Source organism: Xyrauchen texanus, chromosome 47 (assembly GCF_025860055.1).
Source record: "Xyrauchen texanus isolate HMW12.3.18 chromosome 47, RBS_HiC_50CHRs, whole genome shotgun sequence".
NCBI classification, from domain to species: domain Eukaryota; kingdom Metazoa; phylum Chordata; class Actinopteri; order Cypriniformes; family Catostomidae; genus Xyrauchen; species Xyrauchen texanus.
The window spans coordinates 21,586,367-21,613,301 of record NC_068322.1 but is presented as its reverse complement, the minus strand read 5'-3'; the positions used below and the strand labels follow the sequence as shown (position 1 = coordinate 21,613,301).

At 40.6% G+C, this 26,935-nt stretch overlaps 1 protein-coding gene across 2 annotated transcripts in view; it reads right to left on the bottom strand.

The window, feature by feature from the left end:
* Positions 1–5,947: 5,947 nt before the first annotated feature.
* LOC127639262 (scm-like with four MBT domains protein 2) overlaps positions 5,948–26,935 on the bottom strand; it is a 60,056-nt gene continuing 39,068 nt past the window's right edge. For both annotated transcript variants that reach the window (XM_052121179.1, XM_052121180.1), the window contains 15 exons: positions 26,499–26,596; positions 26,271–26,372; positions 25,960–26,107; positions 20,424–20,506; positions 19,602–19,728; positions 19,351–19,464; positions 13,888–13,930; positions 13,216–13,280; positions 12,980–13,119; positions 12,680–12,789; positions 10,970–11,145; positions 10,629–10,792; positions 8,833–9,093; positions 8,526–8,657; positions 5,948–7,596 (listed from right to left, as the gene is read on the bottom strand). In XM_052121179.1, coding sequence (XP_051977139.1) covers positions 7,456–7,596; positions 8,526–8,657; positions 8,833–9,093; positions 10,629–10,792; positions 10,970–11,145; positions 12,680–12,789; positions 12,980–13,119; positions 13,216–13,280; positions 13,888–13,930; positions 19,351–19,464; positions 19,602–19,728; positions 20,424–20,506; positions 25,960–26,107; positions 26,271–26,372; positions 26,499–26,596 — 1,904 coding nt within the window. In that variant the 3' untranslated portion in view covers positions 5,948–7,455. The remainder of the gene's footprint in view (positions 7,597–8,525; positions 8,658–8,832; positions 9,094–10,628; positions 10,793–10,969; positions 11,146–12,679; positions 12,790–12,979; positions 13,120–13,215; positions 13,281–13,887; positions 13,931–19,350; positions 19,465–19,601; positions 19,729–20,423; positions 20,507–25,959; positions 26,108–26,270; positions 26,373–26,498; positions 26,597–26,935) is intronic.

Sequence of the window (26,935 nt, the reverse complement as noted above, 5' to 3'; positions counted from 1 at the left end):
AATACAGTTTTTCAAAAGATAATGTTATTTATTGAAGCAAAAAAGTTGTGCAATATCAACTGGGCCTGTATGAAAAAGTATTTGCCCCCTTAGTTACTAAATCCCCAAATCTATGAAACTGCATTCATAATGGGGTTCAGCTGGACTAGACACACCCAGACCAGATTACTGCCAGTCCTGTTCAATCACGTCAACACCTCAATAGAACTTTTCAGCAGCATGAAGATGGCTAAAATGTCTCATCCAGTATCACACTATGCCAAGGTCAAAATAAATTCCAGAAATTATTAGGGGAAAATGTGATTGAAATACATCAGTCTGGGAAGGGTTACAAAGCTATTTCAAAGGCTCAGGGACTCCAAATAACTACAGTGAGAGCCATTATCTCCAAATGGAGAAAACTTGACACAGTAGTGAACCTTCCCTGAAGTGGCCGACCTTCCAAAATTCCTCCATGAGCACAGCGACAACTCACCCAGGAAGTCACAAAAAGTCAAGGACAACATCCAAGGAACTGCAGGCCTCTTGCATTAATAAAGGTCACTATTCATGACTCCACTATTAGAAAGACACTGTCCAAAAACGGCATCCGTGGAAGAGTGACGTGGCAAAAACCACACCTTGATGAAAGCTTTTGGGAGAATGAGTCGAAAGTGGAACTGTTTGGAAGACAGGGGTCCCATTACATCTGGCATAAATCCCAAAACATTCCACAAAAAAAACATAATCGTAATGGTTTGGGGTTGGGTGGCTCCAAGTAGGATTTTGCCTAGGGCCCCTACATGCTTAGAAACGTAAAGTTTCCCCTACCTGGGAGTTTCACTTTGTTCTGTCGTACACAAAAGGGCTTTTTACGTTGTTATCATCAAGTTAGTTTTACCTTTGCGTCGACACACAGTTTCCATAACAAGAAAGAATCAAAACATCAGGGTCTACAAGGACACGAGGGAAACGTATGTATTTGATTAGTGTATAAGTCGGATGTTTTTGTACGAACAAAGTCATTCGATTTCTTACAAAATCGCCATCTCGTACTATTTTTATGAATTCCCATGAGTTTGAGTTGTAAAATGTTGTTGCTCAGTCATAGATCACTTAATGAGTACTCTAAATTATGTTTAATCAACTTTGCCTAATATTTTGCTCATAGAAACCTAATCTCTTAAAAAAAATTATTATAAATCTATAAAATTAATATGTATTGCATAGATCAGATCACTTAGTTTTGGAAGAATTTGGTGATATTTTATTGGTTTGTTGAAATCTCTGAAATCTGAGCACCATTTAAGACACTGTTGGGATCTCTTATGAAACTCTAAAGGAACATTGAGATTACTGGGATTTTTCTCTCAGGAATAAACTCTGAAAAGCAAATGACGTAATGAAAAATCTCTGTTTGTTCTCCATTTAATCTCATTGCTGTCTAGGAGAAACAAATGAGATATGAAAGAGGTCCCATACTTTCTTGGCAATGCTCAAATACTTTACATTTCTCACTTGTTCTTTATTATTAATCTTGGCTCCCCTACAATCAGAAACACACCACAATTATGGTCGGACACATCACCGGGAATACCTTGTGCAACATACCTTTGAAATGATGTTGCCTGGCAACCGTGTGAAGTGGCAGAACAAATAGGTTCACAGTCGGACTCAATAGTCGGATCACTTAATGATCATAAAGTCATGCTTCATGAACTACAGAAAACTGCTTTATACAAGTGTGATGAATGTTTATGTAGTTCTCACTTGTAACAATTCTCCTGACGACTGGTCCAATGTAGAATATAGCTTGGGCGGAGGGTTCCCAAGATGTTTCACATACTGCGTAAAGATCATTTGTGGTAATGAGCTGTGACGATTCATAATGGACAAAGTCAAATGTGTGATGATTTGTATGATAGGAAACATTGACTGACAAGAAACAAGAATCTATTTATGAATCATGTTATGGAGGAGTCAATGTAATCTTCACAAAATATGTGAATAGCACACAAAAGGTGATAACAGATGTCTCAAAGATCAGTGGTCTAAATGTTTCAGAATGCAATTCATTACAACGCAAAATGGCACGGTTAGTTTTCTCTTTTAGGTCAATTACTGTCATTACTGAATCATTGTTAAAAGAATTACATGAATTCATAAATGTCCCTTTTTTCCACCTTGTACAGGCATGTGTCACGTGGTGCCTTTGGATATGGAAAGCACAATTGACTTTAAATCATGTTCAGGATATGAATTATACAGTAGATAGCAAATCTATCAATAGCTCTAATTCAGTTTTCACTTGTTAAAATTAAAATGACCAATAATGAATATAATACTAGTAAAATGACCCATTCTTGATAAACAAAAATGGAAAATCCAAAATGTTTGTAACTACATTTTCACTATAATTTCAAAATGATCTTTCATCCAATTGCAAGCCCTTTCGACATTGTTACCATACCAATTTCTGGTATCAACAGATGAATTAAAACTATTAATATGCTCATTTTTTATATCAAATGGTTACATTTAGTATTTTGGATGTCTTGCAATGGTTTTCAGATATAATTAAACCGAAAAGCTCTGTGTTATATATTTAATAATTGATTTATTGTTTTAATGCTTTTTATATACCTAGTCATGTGCTTTTTTTTTTTTTTTAATGGTTGCTATGGTGAACTTTCTGTTACAGTTACATTCAGTTTAGTCAAAGTCTTTCCAGCAAATCAGTCCATCTTTGAAACGCTTTCGGGAGGTTATTTCCAGTCATGCCAGTGCAGCTACTTAAATGGAGAAAGACCAAAATCTCAAAAACTGTTGCTCAAGGTAATATTTCAAATTACAATAAAATTGACAATATTGGAATAATAGATCCTTCACCTCGTATTACACTCAAAAACCAAATTTTCCCACCTTGTATAACTAATGCGCATGCACCTTCTAGAGTTGATTGACAGGTGATGTATCTAAAAGGTGATTGGCTCTTTTAACTGTAAGGCAGGACTTCCTTTCTACATCCGTTGGCCATTGGGCACTAGAGCCTCTTGGATGAGTGTTCCAAATTCTCCTATTAATTTTAATAGAAGTGGCCCGCCTCTGCTAAATAATCTCTGGTTAAAGCGTTGCTTCAATTATTATCACAGTGTCTGTACGTTTTTTGTCTGATTATTGTTGAATTTATTGTTTATATAGTTATCTGTAATCTATTATTGAATACAGAGATTGCAAATAGTTATATTATATTTTAATCCACAATCTGTTTCAACATTTTCGTCCTGGTATTGAATAAAAGGATCATTCACATACAAGCCTATGTGTTGGGAGGAGTTCATCTATTTGTTTAACTGAGGAAAGGGGCTCCAAAGTGAGGACAGAATATGATGGGTAATTAAAGATAAAAGGTGTTCTCACTGATGACAATACATTTGTGAAATTCAACAGTAAAAATCCAGTTAAATATAAATGATGCGGTTTACTAGTTGAAAATCTATTTTTTTTTATATCAAGAGTAATGATGTCATTTGTTATATATTCTATAACATAATTCATACCTAATTAATATACATTATTACTATATACTTTTTTTATTATATTAGATTCAATTGAATAATTAGCATTTTTACTAGGTAATTATTATAAGTTATTATATTATATTATGCAGATTTTATTATAAGTCATACCCTGCACCTAATTAAATCTCGAAAGGGTGTGCGATTCTTGGAAGCCTGTCTGGGACTAGTTTCCTTCCCAGGTGCCTTAATAGAATGCCATCATGAACATTAATGCATTGATTGACTGGACAGCGAGACGACTGTGTGCTCTCACGGCCAAACATACAGTTAGAAATGGTGTTCATGGCACAAAACCTCCAATAGTCATGTAATATTGTCACGTTTCAGCCATGAACAACAGATGAGTGGCAGGTACTGTAAATAGCCCAAATAATAATATTGCTTAATGTTTCTTAGTAATCATGTTTGTATTGGGGTGGGTAAGCTCACAATTGTTTTTAAATTCTCTGGAAAAATTGGCCAAAATATATAACTACTTTTCTCTATTTAATGCTTTTAGCAATATCTCAAGACTTCTGAGGTGTCTACTGATGTCCTGGTGAAGTCTCGCAAATGTGTATGACAACTGCTCTCAATAAGGCCAGAAATATACTTCACGCAAGTATGCAGAACCGAGTGCTTGGACAATGCATTGCGAACACGTGTTTCGGTTGAACATGGTTTACGTGCTTTCTTGCATTTCTGTGGCGTTAACTAACCTCAGTACTCAAGGGGCGATAGAGCCATTAAACTAGCTGTGTTATTATTCAGGTAAGTTACTGTAAATATATTGACTTTAACTTACTTGCTCAGCAATATTCTCTTCAAACTGTAGTTTACCTGAAAGAGAAAACTAACCGTAGAAGCGAAGATTCACACTAATGTCCTCAATAGTGCCCCTTGTGGAAACGCTGAGAATGCAACACATACTTGCGTTGTGTTATGAGTTGTGGTCCAATGCATTTTGCAATGCAAAAACATGAAATGAAGTCTGCGTAGATAGAAGTGCCTGCATTCATGTGTTTCAACCTTAACCACGCATAAATACTTATCTGTGTGTACAACCTACGTGCACACGTTTTCAAGCAGAAATCATAATTCATCAATAAGTTTGCACTTAAATATAGAACCAACTGAAACAACATGCAAGCAAAATAAGACTCCCTGAAGGTTTTAAGACATGGAATGTGTTTGTGACCCTACAATAAGTCTTAATTACAGTATTTCATCCAACCATCTTCAACCGCTTATCCGAAGTCGGGTCGCGGGGGCAGCTGCTCCAGCAGTATTTCAGAGTAAGTAAAATAATGTGCGTTATTGCGCGTTCCAAATTGTGCAGCCAATCACATGTAGTCTAGACCTATGTAAAAGGTATTTTATGTGTTTCAAATTGTTTTGAGGGTGGTAAACTTGACTTTATTCAAAGATCTTAATGTGTACACAAAAGTTTCAAGACACGTTATAAGACACCAAAGTTTAATACTAAATGTTATGGGCTTTTTCCAGAACCTGACCATTTGTATGAGCAATAGTGTAGGGTTAAAATATTGGAATATTTAAAAAATTGGACATTTTTGGGGCCTGGGTAGCTCAGCAAGTAAAGACGCAGACTGCCACCCCTGGAGTCACGAGTTCAAATCCAGGGTGTGCTGTGTGACTCCAGCCAGATCTCCTAAGCAACCAATTGGCCCGGTTGCTAGGGAGGGTAGAGTCACGTTGGGTTAACCTCCTCATGGTCGCTATAATGTGGTTCACGCTCTTGGTGGGGTAAGTGGTGAGTTGTGCGTGGATGCCACAGAGAATAGCGTGATGCCTCCACACACGCTATGTCTCCACGGTAACACGCTCATCAAGCCACGTGATAAGATGCACAGACTGACTGTCTCAGATGCGGAGGCAACTGAGATAATCCAGTTTGAAGCGAGTCACTAAGCCACCACCAGGACTTGGAGTGCATTGGGAACTGGGCATTCCAAATTGGGGAAAAAAGGGGAGAAAATACCCCCAAAAAGGGGGAAATTTCATTTAGCTTTCGACTAAAGTGACATTTGTGACATCAGTGAAGACAATATTTCACTAGCCATTAATACAATTTTAATACAATCTACATGTGAAGATCAAGAAAAGTGTCATGAAGCAAAGGTAAAGTAAAAAAACTACCACTATGAAAGTCATTAAAACAATAATATGTATATATTAGGGCTGTCAATCGATTACAATTTTTAACTGAATTAATTACGATTAATCGCATATACAAATATTTGCTGAGAAAGCCCCTCATAAAACAATAATTCAATATATAATGATTATACATATTTATTTCTATATATATATATATATATATATATATATATATATATATATATATATAATTATACATAGTTATGTTAAAAAAAAATAATTGTGTGTGTGTGTGTGTAATATATATATATATATTCAGATAATTAAAATGCATTACATTCTTGTGGCAGAAGAGTTAATCATTGATAAGACAATACAAAAAGTGGCTTTAGAATACAATGTATTGTTTATTACCATATTATTGATAATAAGTCAATCATTGGCACACAGTTCACAGTAATCCATTTCACAAGTGAATTTGTCAATCAGTTGGAGATTTATTATGAGGGCTTGTTTAAGGACCGTCAATCTACACCTGCGTCAGACGTGCTTGTGTAGCGTCTCTGGTGCATTGCGTCATAAACATACATTTTAGGTCACTGTGTCAAGTTAAATATAGTTTAATACTTAGAACACATCTTGATCTCTTCGAATTTGCGCTCCATCAAATGTTTTGAATGCAAGAATGTAACGCATGTTTGTGTTGTTCTGCTGAATGTTGTTTTCTTCACTGTAATAAACTGTGTGTTGCTCAAACAGCTGAAGTTTCACTTACAGCCCTCTGGAGTAAACATGTGGTACTACGAGCTTGCATTTCTCATTGAATCTTCCATATCAGTGTGGGCATTGCGATTAATTGCGTAAATTTTAACGTGTTAATTTTAGTTAAATTAATCGTACTGAATTAACGCGTTAAATCGACAGCCCTAATATATACATATATATATAAAACATATCCATTTGGCATAGAACAAAGTTACATTTACATAAAATATAGATAGGCCATCACAAAAGGCAGAAAATTGAAAATCCACTTGCCCTTGTATTTCAGAGAACCACATTAAGTGTTGATTAAAAAGCAAACAGCAGGCAAGAACTTATCTGATGTAAGTTTAAAAATATTATCTAATACAATGAGTTGTATGTGTGCATACAGATGCATGCCCACATACACAACATACAGCCGCTGACAGAACATGCCAACATCAAATTCAGTCCTGATAATAATTCAAATTCCATAATTCAAGCCAGTGAATTCATAATGCCTGAGTTGAATTCATAACTCTTGAACATAAAAAAACAAAAACAGTTTCTGAGCAAAATAAATATTACAAATATATTAGCTAACTTCTGAAGTCAATACTTCATATATATTTTTCCCTTATAAATATAATTTGGTCTTGAAAGACATTTTTCACAGTTTAAATGACTTTCAATTTGTTTGCCTTTACATGTTTTGCTTCATATGGAGTTCAACATTGTTTATGTTCATACTGTACATTCATTCTTACTCTCTTGAAAACGTTACAAATTCGAACTCCCAGTTTCCTCTAGACTGTTTGATTTAAGTCTTCTTTGACAGTCTTGACCACCAAGCAGAAAATATGACATGTTCCAGGCGAAATGCCGTATTTAAAGGCAAACAACGTGAAAATAATCGAACAGCAGAGTTGGTTTGCAAATCCTCCAAAATGCAGTATATAGCCAACCTGAGGTTATGTGGCAATGGAATGATACTTTACATGTCCTCCAAACAAAGGCCTCTGAGTAAGCTAGCCGTGTTAGCACAGTTAGCTTAGTTAGCATACTGGGAGTAGAAGGCCACTTTGACTCGCTCGATCTGATGACAAAGTTTGATGGCCGGGCCGAGCTTCAGGTCCATACATTCCTGAACTGTAGGAAGGGTCAACAGCAACAAAGCTTGCCCATCAATGTCCTGGGAAAGGAGAAAAGGACATGCATGTTAGCATACATGTTTGATTTTGTTTTACCAGTTTTGCTAGCTTATGATTGCTTGGGGTAAGAAACCTTGAGTTCAGTCAAGCATACCCTGATCAAACACACATGATGCCACAACATATATCTGAGGTGTTTTTACTGAATGTCATTTTTAGACGTTTTTAAGACATTCAAGATTTAAATGTATACAGATTCACTATATCTAAGATGTTTATCAGAAGTTTGTACCAGTGTTTATCTCTTCAATTCAATTACTGTTAGCTGACTAAGTGTTTTTTGATTTAGATAATGAAGACAAAATTAAAAATACACATAATGATGCTAAATAAACTATTTTAATTAAAACAATCTCTGATTGTGAATAAGCCACTGCCGTAATGATATGCTATTCGCAGCAAAACATCTCAAACAATCACTAAAACACAGAAAATGTAGTCTCTAAAAGCATAACTAAGTAGCTAAATTTTCACTATATGCTCATTATATGCTGTTCTTATTGCTGGGATTTGCCCTTTTTCAGGTACATGTTTAAATTATACATTTTTTCTTTAAAATATTTTTAATATAGTAACAATTAGTTTAGGTTTCGACTGTACAGTTTGACACATTTTTGTCATGCACGTTAATAAATATATAAGAAATGAATGAAAAAGACAATCATAAGACAAATGTTTTGACTTTGACTTGTAAACATTTGCATTGGTTTGTACACAAAGATGATTCAAAAAGAAAAGAATAATGATAAATGTAATAATACAGAGGTCAAATACAAATATATATATAAATAAATGAATTCTTAAGAATTGCTCAGTGGGGCAATTAAATCTTTATAAACTAATATGAGGGCTGCCCTAAAAGCCATACAAAAATTGTAAAAGTCACATTGCACATGAGTGGTCTGTATACCTGCTCTTGGAATATCTTGGCGAGAGAGGCACAATCTGTGGATGTGATGAAGTCAACTACATCAGACACACTCCATTCCAAAGGATTTCTCTCTAAAACCAGCCGGTCATTCTCCTCTTCAACATTCTCTGCCTGCACATGCACACAAAAACAATGAAACTGCAATTTTTACAGCAAAATGCTCTACAAACAGTTAAAGCTCATATGATTTGACTACCAGCCTACATACAAAAAATTAAGTTATGTGTTATATGAAGGGATTTTCTGTGAATGGCCATATCTGTGCATGTATGTTTGGGCGTTTCACCTTCGTGTGTGTGTGTTTGGCAGTCTGGTTCTGGTTGTAGGATACTGAACGTGTGGTTCTCCGGGGAGACAACCTGTCTGTGGCCTCTGGCCCTGGATGTGTCGCCCTGCGCTGAAGAGCAGCACGTCGTGGAGGTCTTCCTCTCCTCGGGGCCTCCTTGAATGAGTGTACAGGGGCCTGCTCATGGGGTGAGCTGGAACTTTCCTCACTGCCCGACTCCCCAAAATAATCTTCCTCATCATCATAGTAAAAATCGCTGTCCTATAAAGACACAGGACAAGTGTTACAATGTGTCCTAACTAGGCATGAAGTGCTAAAAAATTAGCTTATCTTGCAATGAGAGAAAACGAGAGGACAACAAGGATACATTTTGTCAGTCGATTGGTTTCTTTTGGTCAGCGGCATCCACCAACAAAAACTCATTGGACTAAAACCTTGCTCTACATGCGTATACTAAATGGCAAATTCGTTCTGATTGGCTGTCGCATTGCACCACATTTGTTGGTCTAGACAAATTGTTTGACGCTGAAATGATATTGCAGGTGTGATGAACTAAAGCATTATTAATACCTTCCTTGTTAATGACTGACTGCCCCCTGCTGACTGCGACTCGCAAAACCACAGAAATGCCTTAGTACAGAATTGACATACGGTCGGGGGGCATGATTAATTGCATTTATTTTTATAGTGGGTTATCTCTTTTTGCATTAATCGCACTACATAAAAATGTTCAAATGACAGCCTTCGATCTGCTGACGCTGGAACAGTCATGCCAAATTAGAATAGATCTTAGGCCCGAAAAATACTCTACTGTGCATGTTAGACAAATACTTCTAGTTACACAAGCTTGATTTATGCGTTCTTGCATTACGAAATAAGTCGGAGACATCATTGACCAACGCAAGCGCATTTTCAAAATCGCCACTAGGGGAGCTATTGCACGCATTAACGTAAACTGGCTTCTATAGTCTGTTTTCTCTTTCAGTAGGGCTGCAACGATTAGTGGACATTATTGATATGTTGTATGTATCAACAAGGTTGAATATTTTCAGAATTTTCAAAAACATTTTGTTGTTGATTAGTCATTTGATTCCAACGAGTGAAAAACCAGTGAATAATGTCTGCTGCTGGAGAAGTACGGCAAAATACACGAAATCTTCTGAAAACAAGTGTAAATATCCTATGCAGTGTTGGTTCACAGGCAAATTTATCTTGTTTTAAAGATGTTTTAGATATTTTACTGGAAAACGAGAAGAAAAAAAAGACTAATACATGATTTCTTTGCACTGTATTTTTTGTTTTTGTTAACAAATTCCCCACAAGTATTTTTTAACCTATAATTCAGTAAAGGTAATTTAAAGGTATTTTTAAGATGCTTTCTTCCTCATTTCTTTACTGTTAGTAGGTGAATATTTAATGCGCCCTCTAAACTCAAGGCACAACCGATTAACAGTTGCAATAATCGCCTAAATAGTCGATTAATCATGCTAATATTAGTTTATTTAGTTGATTATCAAAATAATTCTTAGTTGCAGCCCCATCTTTCAGTTAAACTGCAATAAACTGTTTAAAGCTTGCTATCTGAATAACACATGTGGTTTAATGGCACAGAGTTTGAAGGTAGCATTATCGCCCCCTTGAGTACTGAGGTGGATACCGCCACAGTTACACAAGAACGCACTTTCAATGCATTAGCAAAGCATTCCCTTCGGCATTTAAGTACTTGCACAAAGAATGCTCTGGCCTTAGAGTTTATGAATGCTTCTGAGTGTGTGGTTTTGTGTGATTTGGCAGACCTGAAGTGATTCTGTGGTTTGATATCCTAAAACAGAAGAGCGTCGTTTCTTCTGGACAAAGATGGCTTTGCGTTTCTTTCTGCGGCGTTCTGGTTTGGACACGTCACCGTCATGGGTGTTCTCCCCTAAACTTGGCCGGCCAACTTTCCTCTTCTTATAATATGCTGCAATAGGCATGAATGTACACAAAAAAGGGTTTATTGACAGTAAGCAAAAGCTATGGGTGTCTGTTTGTGCGTTTGTGGAGAGAATAAAGCTTTGCTTTTGTGAACCATTTCATTTTAATTCCAAGTTAGAACAAACATCATTTTCATCACCTGAGACGAGTAATTCAGACTCACTGTATTTGGTCTTGGTCTGGCTCGAGCAGTTTTCAGGACACTTGTCGGAAACGAGTATTGGGCCGAAAAGATTCGGACAGCACTGCAGTCTCTCACAGACTCGACGACAAAACTCTGACACTTCTTCTGCTACTCGAACAATCCTCATGGAGGACCGATAGCTCTTCCCTTTATATCTAGAAAGCACACAGCAACAAATTGTTTTAGGTCTGTTTAGGAATTAATTTAGGTCCAAATTAAATAAGGTCAGTTTTGATTTTGTGTGTGGAAATGACGGTGATGGAAATAAAATGTAGTCACGCCTTATATTAGGTGTATTTAACTACTATGTACTTACATTAAAATACACACAATACAATGTATGTACTGTGTAACTACATGTTGTTCTGCAAAATTCACACAAGATTCACATTTGCTGCTACTGAGGTTGAGTTATGGGTTGGTTTAGGAGTGGGGATAAAGTTATGGTTAGGATTAGAGTTAGGTTTTAGGGTAAGGGTTGGTTCTCAAAGTGTGGGTTATGCCCCATAGGGGAGGCGCAGAAGACTGACATTCTCTGATCACTTTCACACATTCAACAAATGAGTGACAATACACCCAAGAACCAATGTGTGTGATTTATTTGTTTTCACTTCTACCTTTTCTCCCGCCTTGTTTAAACTTTCGCCTGGCACCGGAGTACTTCCTGCATGGAGCATTCCATATCCCAAAGTGTTTAGTCAGGGTTAGGTGTGCTCACAGCTGCGCTTATGTAAACAAATATGTCTCACGTGCACCGGTTTCAAATGGGAGAAGATTAATTGATACTTCAATTTCAATTTTAAAGTCGAAAGACAATGCAGTTTATCTTGGGGGGGGTTAATTTTTCTTGTTTCAAAGGGGGGCGTGACCAAACAAAATTGAGAACCACTGGGTTAGGGGTAAGGTTATGAGTGTAACTGCAAATGGAATTCGATGCAGTCACTTTAAATGTAAGTATATTGCAACAACACATATGTACATAATAAGTACATTGTATCAAATGCTTAAGAACATAGTAGTTAAAGACACCTAATGTAAAGTGTGACCTACATTTTTTTATGTTTTTGAAATAAAATGGCCCACTCATTTGTCTTACTAAGACTAATTTCATAGCTAATATTTTATATAAATACACACAGTTAAATGATATTATCCCACATGTTGCACTATTTGGCAAAATTACAGCTTGATTGGAAATGACGCCCAACAAAATATTCTGTTCACCAGCGATTTTCACCCTGAATGTTTTTTTGTTTGTTTTTTTCAAACATAACTTCTCGCATATTTCATCTCAAGCATGCAATTCACTGACTTTTTATTGACTTGGTTAACAAGTACACTAACTTTAAAAAATAATTTTTGGGGTAAAATGATTAGTGTGGTGGAAATGACACCAAAAATGTATAGAAATGATTTTCACACAAATATTGAAATGTTTATTTCACTCTTTGTTTAGATTATCATAGTTTTAAACATGCAATTATTTGTATTTTTATAATGGACTTTAATCCAGTTTGGCTCTGGGGCAAGGCTTAAACAGTCAAATCTAAACATATAAGACCTTTAAAATGATAAATGATGCAAATAATGAGGCCATGATAAAAGTTTCTGGTTACGCTTTATATAGAATTTACACATGTTTCACTCTCTTGATATATAGAAGTAGCATGTTTATGTGTGTGTTCATACTTGGCTTTCAGGATTTCCTCCTGGCAGTTCCATTGTGGGTCCTCCACCATCTGTAGCTCTCTGAGCACACGGCCAGGTTTATATGCTGAGTTTATTAACATTGTAAGAATCTGCAAGAAAACCACATCTCTATCAATACAAGCCACTTTGTGACTAACAGTCTTGCCTACATATGCATGAAAAACAAACACAAACAGACACCTACATTCAAACACATCCAGAAATACATACTGTATATAGCTGCATATACAGTACAGTATACACACATAAACACAAGTACTGTATATAAGATGTCGGTACCTCTTTAAGGACTAAAGCGCATTTGCCAGGACCCACGGCAAGTGGTAATTCAGCGATTCGACCCTTGTTGAGATACGGACCAGAGAAACAGCGATGATTCACATAGAGTTGAGAACAGCAGTATTTTCCATTCACCAAACCTGCCATATCACACAGACAGAATTCAATTGGTGAAAACAATTGTTGCATGACATCCATTAAAATAACTGTTTGAATATGTATTAAATATGCAAAACCTGTTTCCATGGCGATGGAGGAGCACAGGTTAAGAGGAGCATCAGCTGGCTGGGAGGGGACCAACCTAAAAACCAACCAATCAATGGATCAATCAATCAATCAACCAACCAATCAATCAATCAATCAATCAATCAATCAATCAATCAATCAATCAATCGGTTCATACATCTATTCAACACTTCAAAAAAATAAGTATTTATATCCACAAATCAAAAGACTGATTGTTCTCACTTGCACTGATATTAATTCTACAATGACACTGATGTTATATGGTATGGTATAATGTACAATTATTATGACAATCATTGTTTCCTAAGTAGAAAAAAAACTGCTGATGCTTGTTGAAAATCCAATGGAAATCCTGTGCATGATATTATAGTGTCACAGTGACTATAAAAAAGAGAGCATCAAAAGTACTTCAGAAGACTAAAATAAAGATACCAAGAATAATAGAAAGCTGAATCTTGATTATTACAAAAATCAACAACTTTCAATATTCTATGGCAATATTCTTAGATAAGATTAGCAAGGCCCATTTGAAAGCATGATGCTACTGTATCACATGATATCACATAGATGTCATGTATAGGTAGAAGTCCCAGACTCTTCTAGCAGCACTGCATAGGGTTATTGGGAAAAGCCTTAACAGCAGAAGTGTTCAGTGTACTCACTGTTTCTCAGGCTGTACAACAGCGATCTTTCTCTGAGGTGGACCTGAAACACAGCATAAACATGGAGGGCCAAATTTCTCAATCAAATAAATATTTAAATAATTCATTAAATACACAATTACATTATACAAAAAATACGACATTAAATCTTCAATTTAATCATTAAATCACTAAATAGCTTGTATTTCAAGATTGCAACCATTTTCAGTTTAGCATTATCTTTGGATAATTTTTCATGTAAGCACAAGCTTCATGTCTTCAAGTTTTAATTTTCAGGGTTACTGTAACACTTGGGACATTCTACCTAAGGGGCACTAGAGGTCGCTGGAAGGCTAAATACTTTTAGTTTGAAAATAGTTTTTTGTTGTGTATCTGTTCTCTGTGTTCCCCTTGATTGATCCCAGCTGTGTCTTGTTAACCTTGTTAGTCCTTGTGTTATATTGCCTTGTGTTCTCTCTGTCTTTGTCAGTTGTTAACCTTTCATGGATTTAACGGTATGTTCTGCTGTCATGTTTTGAGTTCTTTTATTTTTATTCGTCTGAGTTTTAATAAAAAAAGCCTGCACAAAGATCCTCCTCTCGCCTCTTTCCTGCAAACGTTACAGAACAACTGACCAGACTATAGATCTAGCAGTTTGAGTTAAGATGAGGTGATACCATCGAGCAATATACAGAGCAGTTCTAAAGTCCCACCCAGGATTTCAATTGGGGAGATATTTGTCTCAAGGACTGCTATCGGTTCAGACATAATGAGCCTGTGAAATCCTGACGTGAACATTCCTTGGTCGAATTCATTGACTATGATTTGAGGCTCACATTCTTCCCTTACACTATGGTGTATGGCAGTAATCTATCGCTGCCAGCGCCTGAAGCCTCGTCATTCCCAGAGCCAGCGCCTGAAGCTTCGTCCGTCCCACAGCCAGCTCCTTCAGCCACAGAGGCTATTCCCACATCAGTGCTCCTGGCCGTCCTGACGAGGAGGAGGAGAAGGGCCCCTGCTCTCAAATCACAGCATGCACTCCTGGCCACAGAGACCGTTTCCAAGTCACTGCCAGTGCTCCTAGCCACGCAGACCATTTCCCAGTCGCTGCCAGCACTCCCGACCTCTGAGTCTGTCGACGAGCCTGTCCGGTTCCCCGAGGCTGTCCGCAAGCCTGTCCGGTTCCACGAGCCTATCCGGTTCCCCGAGGCTGTCCGCGAGCCTGTCCGGTTCCACGAGCCTATCCGGTTCCTCGAGGCTGTCCGCGAGCCTGTCCGGTTCCAGGAGCCTATCCGGTTCCTCGAGGCTGTCCATGACCCTGTCCGGTTCCGTGAGCCTGTCCAGATCCCCGAGCCTATCCGGTTCCCCGAGGCTGTCCGCGAGCCTGTCCGGTTCCACGAGCCTATCCAGTTCCTCAAGGCTGTCCGCGAGCCTGTCCGGTTCCACGAGCCTATCCGGTTCCTCGAGGCTGTCCATGACCCTGTCCGGTTCCGTGAGCCTGTCCAGATCCCCGATGCGGTTCGTGAGCCTGTCTGGATCCCCGAGGCTGTCCGCGAGCCTGTCCGGATCCCCGAGGCTGTCCGCGAGCCTGTCTGGATCCCCGAGGCTGTCGATGTCGACCTCCTGTGGCTCCACCCCCTGAGTCTCCACCTCATATGGCTCTGCCCCTTGAGTCTCCTACTCCTGCAGCTCTGCATTCTTGAGTGTCAGCCCCCTGAGCTTCTGCCTCCTGCAGCTCCTCCACCTGAACCCTTATATCCTGTGGCTCCATCTCCGGAGCCTCCGCCTCCTGGAGCTCTGCCCCCTGAATCTCTGCTTCCTATGAACTATTTATTTGTTTGTTTTGTTTAATATGTTATGGAACATCAGGAGCCGCTCCTTAGATGAGGGGCTCTGTAACACTCGGAACATTCTCCCTAGTGGCCACAAGAGGTCGCTAGAAGGATAAAGACTTTTAGTTTGAAGATCGGTTTTGTTTTTTGTTGTGACTCTGTTATCAGTGTTCCACTTAATTGATCCCAGCTGTGTCTTGTTAACCTTGTTAGTTCTTGAATATATATTGCCCTCATGTTCTCTCTGTCTTTGTCAGTTGTTAACCTTTCATGGATGTAACAGTTTGTTTTGTTGACATGTTTTGAGTTCTTTTATGTTTATTTCTCTGAGTTTTCATTAACACTACCACGGCGGTCATTTTGACAATTTAAAAATTTTGCAATGTAATACGTTTGTTGAAATAAAACCCATATAACCATGACTTTTCTTAAATGTGTGTATATTTTATTCTAACATTGTTATTTTATTAAAATTACAAAACACAACAGAGTTCTGAGTATTTCTACCTTGAATGGCCATAACAGTAATTTTGACCGCACGCATTTCAGCGTTTGATACTTTTCCCAGCGTTGAAAATGCGCGTCACGGTTGCCTAGCAATATATGCTATTGCCAAGCTAAAACTTGAAATGTTAGCAAGAAAGTGATTGACTGCCACAGAGTCTTTAGTCTTGCTTCAGAGCCTTGACGATGCTGAATCTGATGGAGGAGCAGGTTCAGATAGTGATGTGTCTTGGTCTCTTGTCAGTTCATCTGACACTGACTCTGGAAAAAGCATGGACTTGGCAAGCTTTTGGTCGGACGACTAGGGCTATGCATTTTTCAAGGAGACCATTTCCCGAAACAGATTCCAGGAAATCATGCGATTCCTGCGTTTTGATAAAAAGGAGACCAGACGCACACGCCTAGAAGTGACCGAGGTTTGGGAGAAATCCGTCCAAAACAGCATCGCTGGCTACAAGCCCGGTGCCGACATAACTGTTGATGAGCAGCTCTTCCCAACAAAAGCAAGGTGCAGTTTTGTCCAGTATATAGCAAGTAAACCCGATAAGTATAAAGTTCTGGCTCGCTGCTGACATTGATACTAAATATATTGTGAACGGTGCACTATATCTGGGCCAATATGAGACACGGAGGTCAGGTCAGCGACTCGGAGACCGTGTGATGCTGAAAATGGTTGAGCCTTACCTGGAGAAGGGGAGGAACATCACCACTGACAAAGTTTTTACTTCCCTCGAACTGGCCAAGGCACTAAAGTCCAAGAAAACAAGCCTCGTTGGCACAGTGAATAAGAGCAGACGAGAGCTCCCCACATGCGTAAAGGAACAAAGGGCGCTGTTCACCACGGAGGTGCTGAGAAGTGACAATGCAACGGTCACAGTCTGTCAGTGCAAAAGAAGTAAAAACGTCTGCATTCTTGGCACTGTCCACACAGCTGTTGCCATCACAAGTGGCCAAAAAGCTAAACCAGAGACAGTTACATACTACAACAGAACCAAGTTCAGAGTAGATGTGCTAGATCAAATGGCGAGGAAATGCTCAGTGAAAGCACCCACACGTAGATGGCCAGTGGCTGTGTTTTATAATATCCTTGACCTGGCTGCCATAAATGCTTCGATCCTGTTCAAGAAATGCACAAATGAGAGAATGTCACGGAGGAACTTCATAATGCGACTGGCAAATGAACTTCGCTATGGCCATATGAGAGCAAAAGCCACACAGCTGATGGTGCGAGGACCCAGGCAGGAGCAGCTACAGACGGAGAGGAGAAAGCAGTGCCAAGTGCAGAGGAACTGCAAGAAAAACAAAACCAAGGACACTTGTGACAAATGTCAAAAGGTAGTGTGTGGGAGCTGCACATGGAAGGTAGAGATTACCTGTGTTGACTGAGTAATTGATCCACAAGCATCAGTGAATAATGTGCGGGGTTTGCCCCCAAAACAACCAGAAGCCTTGTTCAAGTGAGCCCACTTTTAGGAGAATTCATTCATTATGATTTTACAGCATAATATTTTCATTATAGTTTTACAGCATGATATTTTTGCTCACAGTAAAACAAATATTGCTTTCTAAATCAGTTAGTTTTCCCACAGTTTAGCGAATGTTCATATTCTTTATTAACCGTTTTGGCCATTTTGGGTTAGGCCTATATGTGTTTCATAAATCTCGAGGGTTTTTACTATGCATTGAAATACATATTGGTGATGTTTTTATAAGCTATTGTATTGATTTGTTTTTATTTTACAATGAAAATAATAGAATATAAATAATCCAATTTGTATCTGTAATTAGCTACAATAGCAAGTTCTGTGGTTGTCAATGATCTAATAAATTTTCACATTCATTCGAATTTAAATTTCGTGTCCTGGTGTTTATTATTAATATAAAAGATTCATTTATTTGTGGATTTTGATTCCAGTGGTGGCTGCATAGGATTGTTTCCGATTTGTGTGATCCAAACATTTCCAATAACTCCAGAGCGTTGTGAAGTCCAAATGTCAAAATGTATTGAAAGAAGATATATGTAATAATTTACAAAATTCACAACATGTTTTTATCTAACGAAAAAATATCTAGCCTCAATCCATGTTTGTTGGCGTTTAGACTTTCAAAATAATTTTCACTGCGGTAAAAAAAATTGCCGGACACAAAGCGAGGCATGCACCTTCCTAAATATATAGCACTATAGTATATATATATTGTATAGTCTAGCACTATTATATATTACAAAAAAGATTGTATGACGTAGGCCTATATGCGTTCGCTTGAGCTCCGTACTCCATTTAATCAATTTTATTAAAATTTAGGATTTTGTTCGAGGATTGTTAAATTTTTTTAGGGTGATGATGTCATAAAATATGACGACCAACATTAGAAGCTTCATTCTAAAACCTCAATAGAAGCTTTGAATGTAAATATGACATGAAAAAAATGATATTTGGTACAGTCTAGTATGAACGGTCAGAATGACCGCTATGGCCATTCTAGTAGTTATAGAATTCCGGTAGTTCTCGTGTTAAAAAGCCTGCACATAGATCCTCCAGTGCTGTTTATAATATTGCTCTGTCTAGCTGTTTTGTGAGGTTTGACTTCCTCCATATTGCTTTAAACTTGACATAGACTTCAATAGACTTCAAATGGGTGGCATCAGTTGTGGTCTGTGGCATGATATGGAGGGTAGCCCGGTTGATGCGTGTGCATTCCAGAGATACAGTAGAATGCAGAATAGCAGATCATTGATGTGACAACCAGGCTTCAATCACAACGCAAAAATCATGTTTAAAAAGCATATTTAACGAGTATAAAATGCTGAATGGCAGATTATCATTTTGCACTGAATTTGCCGCGACTGCCCAAATTTTGACCTGGGTGGCCACTGAAAATCTTTCAATGGAGGTAGAGCCATGCCGTTATTCTTTCCCTGCTGTCCGCGAATCAATCCGAACAGACCCACTTTTGAGTCATGACCCACTAGTTGAGAAACACTGAAAAATTAATATTTTACCAACAAATAGTTTCAACTGCATATACCATTAAAGGCCTAAAGTGAATATCTACTAGAGACACAACTTTTCAAAATCATGGGTTGTTCAAATTTGTAACAAGGGTTGAATGTTTGGTAGAAATGAATCCATCAGTAAGTGCCACTCACAGACTGTCTTCAGTAAGGGCATTAATGGATAGCTGTTAGCTTCACACCAGCCCACAGGAAAGATATCCATACTTTCCACATCCACTATACAGTCTGCTAACAGCTTGGTCAGACCTGTTGAAAAACAAGAGAGGTCAACATGCTTTTAATAAGATGTTAATAAAGCCGGCATTCACCGCAAGGTCATGGGTTGAAAAGTGTTCTAAGAAATAAGCAAAGCGATATGTAAAACATGCTCTATTCTTCCCTACCTTCCAGTCTTAGCCAGAGAAGTCGACCTTTGACCTGAGTGATACAAGCGACACAGAGTTCAGAAGGCTGGATTGGGTTGACAGCTTCTAGCCACATATCCTTACAGAATCCCCTGCTCTGATATGCCTGATCACACACACACACACACACACACACACACACTGAAAAATAGGTCATCCGAAAAGCCCCATGTGTTTAATTACACAAAACAATGGACAGCACAGTCAATACAAACAAGAAGATTATGTGGGAGATACTGACACAGATTTTATTGTAACAATAGCAAATGTTTGAATACATCTACCAAAATAATGGCGAATGGATGAATACAACCAATCACCAATTAAATATGATAATTAGTGGAAAAAACAAGCCTGTAGTCAAAATGACAAATGCAAACTCACACAAACAATAACATATGTGTGTGTGTGTAGTGTATGCATTAATCTTGATTTGAAGGACTTTATATGGATAGTTGCTGTCCTGGAGGTTGATTGGTCAATAAAGTGTTAAAGCCGAACTTAAATACACAATATTCAAATAATATTTTTTTTTATGATTTATTAATTTATTACAAGACTAACACTATTCTTAAATAATCAACTTTATCCCCAAAAAATGTATATATATGTACAAATATTTGCACCTTGTGCTCAACTGTGAGCGCCATCTAAAATGGAAAAACCCACCAGTGGCACCAATGTCATCATACTTTATCAAATAAACAAAAATACCCCAATGCATCCTTTAGATAACATCACACCACACAAACAAACACATGGTCATTTGAAGATGGGGCAGCTCATGAGAAAGCATCTTACGTTTGGGAAACACACATCTGGAGCAGCTTCAGTGGCTGTGTGTTTGAGGTAGTCTGCCCAGTCAAAGTCCTGTGACTCAAAACCTGACATACGATGAGCAAGAGAGAAAATAGAATGAGATAGAAATGATAAGAGATGTAGAGCAAATGAGAACGAGTGCATTATATGCATCATGTGCATTATGACAGTATTTATATTTAATGCATTTCTTAGAGGGACTTTCACTGAGGGGCATATTAGTGTGTTATTACTTTACTAAGCAAACAGATTTTCGCCTGGCAGAAAATAAAAGGAGTGAAAACAATAACATTGTCTTACACTGAAGGAGGGAACCAAGCTGTATATACAGACCAGAATATCATAGAATATCACAGCTGCTTTGGCTTGGACCAGTAAGCAACCAATTTGCAACCTAAAAGAACATCCTAGCAACCACCTAGCAATGCCCTAGCAACTGCATGGAAACGCCTTAGAAACCGGCCACAATACCTTAGAATTGTGTCGACGAGTTTTCAACAGGCAAGAACCACTCACATTTTCTTCACATCTTTATCTCATTCTTAAATATGTGTTATTTTATTATTATTATTACATATATATAAGATAATATGGTGGATGATATGATGATGATAATAATACAAAAAAAGAATAATAATAATAATAGTTATTGTTGCTGTTCTTGTTATATTATTATTATTTATTTATTAATAGTAATAGTAGTAATAAAACATACAAAACATTAATAAAATACGAAATTATACATTCATAACATAAAAAATATCAACTCAGTGATGGATAATAATTATTATTATATCATCCATCATTGTATTTATATTATTATTATGTTATTAATGTATAATTTCATATTTTATTAATGTTATTAATATTAATAATGTTTTATTATTATTAAAAACAATAATAATAATTAATTTGTATTTGAATATTGTTTCTCATTATATGATGCATCATTGAATTTATATCAATGTATTTTTTATATTTAATTCTATTTTTCACTACACATTTCTTGATTTTAAATGTTATCATTTGTAACTATTTCAAGTCAAGTTATTTTTATTTGTATAGCGCCTTTCACAACACACATTGTTTCAAAGAAGCTTTACAGAAGATCAGGCATTAACAGAAGATAAAACTGTAATATCTATAATGTCTTAAATAATGAATTAATAATTGTATTATTAACCCCAATGAGCAAGCTGAAGGCGACTGTGGCAAGGAACACAAAACTCCATAATATGTAGATTAATGGAGAAAAATAACACTGGGAGAAACCAGACTCACTGTGAGGGCCAGTTCCCCTCTGATAACATCATGAATATAATGACAATATTACTAATGTATAGTGCAAGTTGTCACGGTGTGGGTAATCAGGAGACGGCAGACAGAAGGTTAGGATCCAAACGCAGTTTAATATGTAAGTAACAAAAGGTAAACACAAAGAAAAGTCCACGATGGGAAAAACTAACTATCAAACAACAGAACACACAGCTAGAAGAACAAACACGATCTCAACATTAAACAAACACTGGGGCAAATAAAAGGTCCACGAGGGGAAAAGTAAACAAAGACAAACTCACACACGGGTGAACACGAGTTGACAAACATCCACGAACAGCAGGGTAATCCTCGAACGAACGAACACGACAGGAGGTAGCACACACTGACAGAGGCATGAACATGAAACGGTAACATTCAACAACGATCGACAAAGACTGAACAAAGAACCAGGGTTTAAATACACGGACAAAGTGGAGACTGAACGAGGCACAGGTGAAAACAATGATGAGTGCAGGCAGAGAGGAAGGCCGGGAATTGTGGGAAATGTAGTTTAGACAAGGACAGTGAAACACGGGGCGAACAACAAGGAAAACACGACATGGAGAGCGAACGGTGACGGGTGAAGTGGAAAACACGGAGCAGACAAGGAAACATGACATAAGCGTGATAGTGCGACAGAGAACACAGGGCAGACAACAGGTAATCGTGACAGAATCCCCCCTCAAAAGGACCGGATTACAGACGGTCTTAAGAAACAGACAGGAAACAATAGCAGGGATAAACAGATGTTCAAGGCGAGAGGGACTAGACAAGGGGAAATACAGACGGACCAAAGGGGCCACAAGGGACAAAGACCAAGGGGGCACCAGGGACATGGAGACAGACTACGGGGGCACAAGGGGAAATTAGGCAGTCCAAGGAGGCAAAAGGGGCAAATAGGCAGTCCACGGGGGCACAAAGGGCAGACGGGCAGACCAGGGAGGCCGAGAGGGCAGTCAAGCAGTCTCTGGGGGTGTGTTCAGGGAACCGTGTCAGGTGGCCCGGGGGACGTCCACCGGGTAGGGACAGATTTAGGAGGCCTGGGAGATGGCCGTAGAGCAGGGGCCTGTTCCGGGGACCTGGGAGGTGGCCACAGGATATGGACAGTTCGAGGAGGCCTGGGAGGCGGCCACAAGACAGGGACAGGTCCAGGGGGCCTGGGAGGTGGCCACAAGACAGGGACAGGTCCAGGAGGCCTGGGAGGCGGCCATTGGACAGGGACAGGTCCAGGAGGCCTGGGAGGCGGCCTCAGGACAGGGACAGGTCCAGGAGGCCTGGGAGGCGGCCTCAGGACAGGGACAGGTCCAGGAGGCCTGGGAGGCGGCCTCAGGACAGGGACCGGTTTAGGTGACCTAGGAGGTGGCCATAGGGCTAGGGCTGGTTCCAGAGGCCTGGGAGGAAGAGTGGCCACTAGGGGAACTGGTGGAGCCAAGGAGGACTTCTGAGATGGAGCGGTCGAAGGCTTGGGTGGTGGCGCCGAAGGAGGCGCAGGCAAGGCCGCAGGAGACCCTGGGGGCTGAGCTGCAAGGGGCTCTGGGGCCTCAGGAGGCAGAGCCGAGGGTGGCTCTGGGGTCTCAAGAGGCAGAGCAGTGAGAGGCTCAGGAGGCAGGGCCGTGGGAGGCTCGGGAGGCAGGGCCGTGGGAGGCTCGGGAGGCAGGGCCGTGGGAGGCTCAGGAGGCAGAGCCGAGGAAGGTGGCGCCGTAGGAGGCTCTAGAGGCGAAGCTCTGGAAGGCTCTGGAGGCAGAGCCGAGGGAGGTGGCGCCGTAGGAGGCTTTGAAGGCGGAGGCCTGGAAGGCTCTGGAGGCGGAGCCGATGGAGGTGGCGCCGTAGGAGGCTCTAGAGGCGGAGGCCTGGAAGGCTCTGGAGGTGAAGCCGTGGGAGGCTCAGGAGGTGGAGCCGAGGAAGGGTCAGGAGGCGGCGCCGAGTAAGGCTCAGGAGGCGGAGCCGTGGGAGGCTTAGGAGGCGGAGCCGTAGGAGGCTCAGGAGGCGGAGCCGTAGGAGGCTCAGGAGGCGGAGCCGTAGGAGGCTCAGGAGTCTCTGGGAGCAGAGCTGTAGGAGGCTCGAGAGGTGGAGCCGAAGGCTGCTCGAGAGGCGGATCTCTAGTAGGTGCTGGAGTCTCTGGGAGCAGAGCCGTAGGAGGCTCTGGAGGAGTAGCCGTGGGTGGCTCGAGAGACTTGAGGGGTGGAGCCCTGGACGGCTCGAGAGGCTTGAGAGGCGGAGCCATGGGTGGCTCAAGAGGCTTGAGAGGCGGAGCCCTGGGTGGCTCGGGAGGAGGAGCCCTGGAAGACTCGAGAGACTTGAGAGGCTGAGCCCTGGAAAGCTCGGGAGGCGGAGCCCTGTAAAGCTCGGGAGGCGGAGCTCTGGAAAGCTCGGGAGGCGGAGCTCTGGAAAGCTCGGGAGGCGGAAGCTGTTGGACGGTCCTGGCTACAGGCGTTGGCCCTTGGACGGTCATGGCTGCTGGCGCTGGCTCAGGGACGGTCATGGCTGCTGGCACTGGCACAGGGACGGTCGAGGCTACAGGTGCTGGCTCGGGGACGGTCGAGGCTACAGGCGCTGGCTCACTGACATTTGGGTCATCAGGTTCTGGCTGGTTGGCCGTGGCATGCGTGGGCGCAGGTTCGCTCTCCGTGACATGCGTAGGCTCTGGCTCGCTCACGGTGACAGGCGTGGGCTCTGGCTCGCAGACCGGGGCAGGCGAGGGGTCTGGCTCGCAGACCGGGGCAGGCGAGGACTCTGGCTCGCAGACCAGGGCAGGCGTGGGCCGGGAGGCGGAAGCCCGTCTTCTCCTCCTCCGGGCAGACGAAGTGGACCGCGCTGGCTCGTGGAGGGCGACTGGCAAGGAGGGGAGCTCGCTTACAGATGGGGGTGGCGTGACAAGCGCCATGGGCGACTGGAGAGTCACCACTGAGGGAGGAGAGGTAGGGTCCTCCTCGGTGTCGCCCACGGTTAACGGCGATCCGCCGACCCGCAAAGTCACCTCTATGAAGCCGCAGAGAGTCCACTCGTGCGTTGCCAGTGGCAACCGCTCCCTCAGTGAGGCGTTCAGATTGCCCCTGAAGAAGCTCACCAGGTTTGGGTCCGGGAAGTCAGAGACGCTTGCCAGGTGAAGGAAGTCCTGGATGTGGTCCTCCAAAGGGTGGTCCCCCTGCCTGAGGCAAAGGAGCCGATAATTCGCCGAATAGGCTGCTGGATCCATGTGTGGTCGATCGTTCTGTCACGGTGTGGGTAATCAGGAGACGGCAGACAGAAGGTTAGGATCCAAACGCAGTTTAATATGTAAGTAACAAAAGGTAAACACAAAGAAAAATTCCACGATGGGAAAAACTAACTATCAAACAACAGAACACACAGCTAGAAGAACAAACACGATCTCAACATTAAACAAACACTGGGGCAAATAAAAGGTCCACGAGGGGAAAAGTAAACAAACACAAACTCACACACGGGTGAACACGAGTTGACAAACATCCACGAACAGCAGAGTAATCATCGAACGAACGAACGAACGAACGAACGAACGAACGAACGAACGAACGAACGAACGAACGAACGAACGAACGAACGAACGAACGAACACGACAGGAGGTAGCACACACTGACAGAGGCATGAACATGAAACGGTAACATTCAACAACGATCGACAAAGACTGAACAAAGAACCAGGGTTTAAATACACAGACAAAGTGGAGACTGAACGAGGCACAGGTGAAAACAATGATGAGTGCAGGCAGAGAGGAAGGCCGGGAATTGTGGGAAATGTAGTTTAGACAAGGACAGTGAAACACGGGGCGAACAACAAGGAAAACACGACATGGAGCGCGAACGGTGACGGGTGAAGTGGAAAACACGGAGCAGACAAGGAAACATGACATAAGCGTGATAGTGCGACAGAGAACACAGGGCAGACAACAGGTAATCGTGACACAAGTCATGGTTTAAAATGTGTTAAGGGTCAGTGTTTAAACAAAGATGTTCTATGAACTGTAAGATTAATGACTAATGTCTTTGAAGTTCATCCTGGATTAACTGCAGAAGTTCACATAGATGCAATTTTCCTTTTTAGTTGGCTGATGAAGGCTTTTGATAATTATAATGTTTTTATATAGTTTTGCTTTTAATATTTAACTATTTTAATATTTGGATTACCACTGCAAATGTTTTGGCTATGAAAATGCCCCCACGTGGACATCAGTCAACTCACCCTGCGGCCTCTCCAGTCCAACTCCATTCTTTAGACACCATTGGACTGGCAGGATGCCTGGCGAATCAGCATGGCACACCACGGAAGTGGGCAGGTTTTCAGGAGTGAGGTCATCCACTGTGATTTGAAAGTAGTATTCATTATATACCTACAGATCAGAGAAAAAAAGTGTGAGACACAAATACAGACAGAAAGCCAGGGTAGGTGGCAAGTAATTATAACTTCTAGCATAATAACACTTCATCTAGTGCGCTACTCTAATGTGTTTGTGTGTGTGTTGGTGTAAAAGAGACAGAGTTTTAGAGTCGTACTTTAGTTACAGACACAGGACAGATGTGGCAAGGTTCTGTTGGTGACACCATTTCAAGCTTCATTCCTGCTCTGAAGGAGTGTGTGCGCAAGTCAGCGTGATCCTGAAATGCACACACATGCATACACACAGATATCAGTTATGAGTGTTATTTAGAACTTTGCTTAAAAGTAGGCCTCCAACATTCCTCCAACTTTCTCAAAACACCCACCCACACACACACACACACCTTAAAGACCTCCAGTGGAAGTGGACTGTTCAGGGCTTCTGCAGTGGCTTCATCTAAAGCTTCAGTCCATTCTGACTTGCTCCTCAAACCACACAGATCTGAAAGAGAAAGAAAGAAACATGAGAAACATCGCTTCCATCCATCCACAAACATTTATTCATCCATCCATCCATTCACAAACATCCGTCTATACATCCATCCACCCACCCACAAACCTCCTTCCTTCCATCCATCCATATATACATCTATCTATCCACAAACATCCATCCATCCGTTCACAAACATAGATTCATCAATCCATTCATTCACAAATATACATCCATCCATCATCCATCCATCCTCAAACATTCATCCATTCATCCTTCCATCTATCCACTACATCCATCCTACCATACATCCATCCATCCTTTCATTCATTCACAAACATCGATTCACCC